Below are 5,000 nucleotides of genomic sequence, written 5' to 3'. Positions count from 1 at the left end.
CGGGATGGGCGTGGCCATGCTGGGCGGGGCGGGGCCCGTCGTCACGGTGCAGGGCAGCGAGGGCCGGGGCTTGTTGAGTGACAGGTCGACCGGCTCGGTCTGGTCGGGGGGCAGGGCTTCGGCCGGCTCCGTTTTGGGGGTACAGAGGGGCGGGGGCGAGGCCGACATCCCCTTAGACTTCAGATCTGTGGGCTGGGGGGGTCCCTCAGGGGAGCTCGGCTTCTGGAGAGAGAGAGAGGGAGGGAGAGAGAGGGAGAGAGGGGGGAATGAACAGAGGAGAAGGCATAAAAGACAGCATTAACATGGAGGGAATAGATTGAACAGTGGACTTGACACAACACGACTTGAAAAATGCCTGCTCTATGCAGATGACCTTATTTTGCTCTCACCAACAGTCGAGGGTCTAAAGCAAAACTTGGATCAGTCTGTCAGACCAGGGCCCTGACTATAAACCCCACAAAAAGATCCACACAGCAGGGACCCAAAATAAATATCACATTAGGAACACCTAAAATTACACATATTTAGGAATAAAAATCATTTCTGAAAGAGAAAGCAAAAAGGCAAAGACTATTCTTTGCCATTGAATAGTCAATTCAAAAAGAAATTTCAATTAGGCATAGGTCTCAACATTTTAAAATCAGGTAACTGAACCAATTCCTCATGGCAGTGAGGTGTGGGGCCCAAACACTGATAATGTTGGGCAGAATTAGGCCAATATCCACTTCTAATTAATATTTAGAAAAGAGGAATCAAATTCTGGAAACATTTAAAAATGAGTGAGCCCCACTGCTGTCATTACAAAGCCCTACTATGAAGAGTCCCCACAGTCAGCTGGTTCTGGGCCTCACCGGAGAAACTCCCAACACCACTAAAATTAGTCAGGCCCAGGACAGTGACTTCCTTCTAGCTCAGAGAATTCGACCAAACGCAATTATGCTGAAACAAAAAGCATGGAAAGAAATGTCAAAAACCCCAAATAAACTAAACTGCTATTTGGCCCTAAACAGACTGTACACCATGGCTGAGTACCATGGCAACCCGAGAGACACCATGACAACGCACAGACTCAGAGAGCACAGCCTGGTCATGGACAAAGGCCAACACAGGCAGACCAGAGAAGACAAACTGTGTTCACACTGCAGTCAGAAAGTAAAGGAGACAGAGCTACGCACTGCAGTCAGAGAGTGGAGACAGAGCTACACACTGCAGTCAGGGAGTGGAGACAGAGCTACGCACTGCAGTCAGAGAGTGGAGACAGAGCTACACACTGCAGTCAGGGAGTGGAGACAGAGCTACACACTGCAGTCAGAGAGTGGAGACAGAGCTACACACTGCAGTCAAGGAGTGGAGACAGAGCTACACACTGCAGTCAAGGAGTGGAGACAGAGCTACACACTGCAGTCAAGGAGTGGAGACAGAGCTACACACTGCAGTCAGGGAGTGGAGACAGAGCTACACACTGCAGTCAGGGAGTGGAGACAGAGCTACACACTGCAGTCAGGGAGTGGAGACAGAGCTACACACTGCAGTCAGGGAGTGGAGACAGAGCTACACACTGCAGTCAGGGAGTGGAGACAGAGCTACACACTGCAGTCAGGGAGTGGAGACAGAGCTACACACTGCAGTCAGGGAGTGGAGACAGAGCTACACACTGCAGTCAGGGAGTGGAGACAGAGCTACGCACTGCAGTCAGAGAGTGGAGACAGCTACGCACTGCAGCGAGAGAGTTGGACTTCCTCACAACATGTGGAAACTACCAGGTCATAAACAGTTTCTCCCAAAAAATCACAAATATGCTCAGAATTTGAAATGCCCACCAAAAACTCCCTTATTTATTAGGAGAACACAAAAAATGCATCAGACTAGCGGCAAATGATGTCAAAGCTTGCCATAAACAGAAGGACAACCAGTAAGCCTGTTTTGGTAGGTCTGTGTGTACCGTATGTCCACAGCTGTATGTCCACATGTTCACGTGTTCAATGTTGCATGTTTCTGATGTGTTCTTTTCTGTGCTTTGGCAACATGCCAATGTCACGCCAATAAAGTATTTTTGAATTTGAAATAGGGATGGGCACACACGTGACCCCAAACACGCAGGACCCAGCACACACGTGACCCCAAACACGCAGGACCCAGCACACGCGTGACCCCAAACACACAGGGCCCAGCACACACGTGTGTGTGTGTTGAATGTTACTCCTGTGGACTCCAGTGGCCCAGAGTTAGGGCCCGGGGAAACAGAGCTTGTCTGCGTAAGGTGCTATATACGCCCCCCTGCCCCCCGGCAGGAACGCCCAATCAGAGTGTCGCAGAGGACAAAGCGATGGAGGGATGACGCGTGAAAAGATTTAGAGGAAAAAAACAGGAAACTGAGGGGTGGGGGGGGGGCAGGAGAGAGGAGAGTGGGTGGGAAAGGCCTCGGGTCGCCATGGAAACTAGGAGGTATCAGCTGACTCACTTTCCCTCTCCCTCCTTCCCGCCCACCCATTCCACCTCTCTCCAACATTCAACATCCCTCTCACTCTATCCCTCTCACTCACTCCCACCCTGTGAAACTCTGTGATCCCAAAGTTTCAGGTTCGATTGCAGGTGAGGCAGTGTTCTTACACCCCAAAGCTGTGTATGTGTGTGTGTATGTGTGTGTATGTGTGTGTGTGTGTGTGTGTGTGTGTGTGTGTGTGTGTGTGTGTGTGTGCGCGTGTGTGTGTACGTGTCCCACTCAAACACGTCATGTGACAGATCAGAGTTCAAGGTTCACCACTGATGACACAGTCAGCTGAAAGTACACAGTCCCTATCCGGTCACTAGAGAGAGAGACAGAGAGATATGGAGAGAGAGAGAGAGAGACAGAGAGATATGGAGAGAGAGAGAGAGAGAGAGAGAGAGACAGAGAGATATGGAGAGAGAGAGAGAGAGAGATATGGAGAGAGAGAGAGAGAGAGACAGAGAGAGAGAGAGAGAGAGAGAGAGAGAGAGGGAGAGAGAGACAGAGAGAGAGAGAGAGAGAGAGAGAGAGACAGAGAGAGAGAGAGAGAGAGAGAGAGAGAGAGTGAGACAGAGAGAGAGAGAGAGAGAGAGAGATATGGAGAGAGAGAGAGAGAGAGGAGAGAGAGAGAGAGAGAGAGAGAGAGAGAGAGACAGAGAGAGAGAGAGAGAGAGAGAGAGAGAGAGAGAGAGAGAGAGAGAGAGAGAGAGGGTGGGGCAGGGAGTTCCTGACACACACTCATGACGCAGTCTCACAGTAAACAGTCCTCCTCAGACTCAACCTGGCTAATCTCACTGCCGCGGTGCGTGTGTACGCCCTTTCAAACGCTGCATTATCATTAATATGTTCTAATGCATTATCATTAATATGTTCTAATGCATTATCATTAATATGTTCTAATGCATTATCATTAATATGTTCTAATGCATCTTTGTACCCACCATGGCCGCGATTATTAGCATTAGCATGAGCACTGAGGCATAAAGCTGTTATGTGACACTATAGTCCCTGTGCCTGCCTGTTTCTCTCTCTCCCTGACAGGCGTGTCTGCGGTGTGGGCGTGTCTGCAGAACGGGCGGGGCTGTGGTGTGGGCGTGTCTGTGGTGTGGGCGTGTCAGCAGAACGGGCGTGTCTGTGGTGTGGGCGTGTCTGCAGAACGGGCGTGTCTGCGGTGTGGGCGTGTCTGCAGAACGGGCGGGGCTGTAGTGTGGGCGTGTCTGTGGTGTGGGCGTGTCTGCAGAACGAGCGTGTCTGTGGTGTGGGCGTGTCTGCAGAACGAGCGTGTCTGCGGTGTGGGCGTGTCTGCAGAACGGGCGGGGCTGTGGTGTGGGCGTGTCTGTGGTGTGGGCGTGTCTGCAGAACGGGCGGGGCTGTGGTGTGGGCGTGGCTGCGGTGTGGGCGGGGCTGTGGTGTGGGCGGGGCTGCGGTGTGGGCGGGGCTGCGGTGTGGGCGTGTCTGCGGTGTGGGCGGGGCTGTGGTGTGGGCGTGTCTGTGGTGTGGGCGTGTCTGCAGAACGAGCGTGTCTGTGGTGTGGGCGTGTCTGCGGTGTGGGCGGGGCTGTGGTGTGGGCGGGGCTGTGGTGTGGGCGTGTCTGCGGTGGGGGCGGGGCTGCGGTGTGGGCGTGTCTGCAGAACGAGCGTGTCTGCGGTGTGGGCGTGTCTGCGGTGTGGGCGGGGCTGTGGTGTGGGCGGGGCTGCGGTGTGGGCGGGGCTGCGGTGTGGGCGTGTCTGCGGTGTGTGGCGTGTCTGCGGTGTGGGCGGGGCTGCGGTGTGGGCGGGGCTGCGGTGTGGGCGGGGCTGTGGTGTGGGCGGGGCTGTGGTGTGGGCGGGGCTGCGGTGTGGGCGGGGCTGTGGTGTGGGCGGGGCTGTGGTGTGGGCGTGTCTGCGGTGTGGGCGGGGCTGCGGTGTGGGCGGGGCACCTGTGTGTTTCTGGCACCTGAGAAGCGAGTGGTATAAGGAGGTGCGCTGTGAGTGGCGTTGCTGAGACAGAAGGCGTGATGTGCATTCAAGATATGCACATCACGCCAAACTATGTTTGCAGCAAACAGTTACAGTTGAGTGATTTTAAATGAACTAAATGCTCCCAACGCATTCTCAATATAAATGGATGCGACATATCTAATAATGCCAGCTAGCTGATTCTTTGCTATCCTGCAATTTATGTTTAAACGTATGAAACAAATATTACACTGATTGATGAGTATTCTAACCGCTAAATAACTTCTGTTCTCTCTTCGTTTTCAGCAGCCATTTTTGTTCACCTTTTCACTGTTAGCTCACGTTAGCTAACGTTCACGGTGAACAGAAAAAAGTTTTAATATGTTGGCGAACGTTAGCTAATGTTTGCTATCATGAATACATGTCTGGCGTTGCGCACCCGAGACAACTGTTTGTGAAACAAACCCATTGCCCATTCCTTTCTTAAGGAAATAAAGTAAATCATGTGAATTGAACCATCGGTCTCCTTCAGGTTAAAACTACCACTGCTGGTAACACGTGGACTCGTCCGGGAT

At 52.6% G+C, this 5,000-nt stretch overlaps 1 protein-coding gene across 1 annotated transcript in view; it reads right to left on the bottom strand.

The window, feature by feature from the left end:
* Positions 1-465, bottom strand: part of klf8 (Kruppel like factor 8) — a 6,073-nt gene extending 5,608 nt beyond the window's left edge. Inside the window, exon 1 of the mRNA XM_061249273.1 lies at positions 1-465. This exon is cut by the window's left edge and continues 247 nt beyond it. Within this exon, the coding sequence (XP_061105257.1) occupies positions 1-168 (168 nt within the window). The 5' untranslated portion in view covers positions 169-465.
* Positions 466-5,000: the final 4,535 nt, after the last annotated feature.

The sequence above is a fragment of the Conger conger genome, chromosome 7, assembly GCF_963514075.1.
Source record: "Conger conger chromosome 7, fConCon1.1, whole genome shotgun sequence".
In the NCBI taxonomy this organism is placed as follows: Eukaryota; Metazoa; Chordata; class Actinopteri; order Anguilliformes; family Congridae; genus Conger; species Conger conger.
Note: the sequence above shows the minus strand (reverse complement) of the source record. Positions and strands in the feature narration are given on the sequence as shown.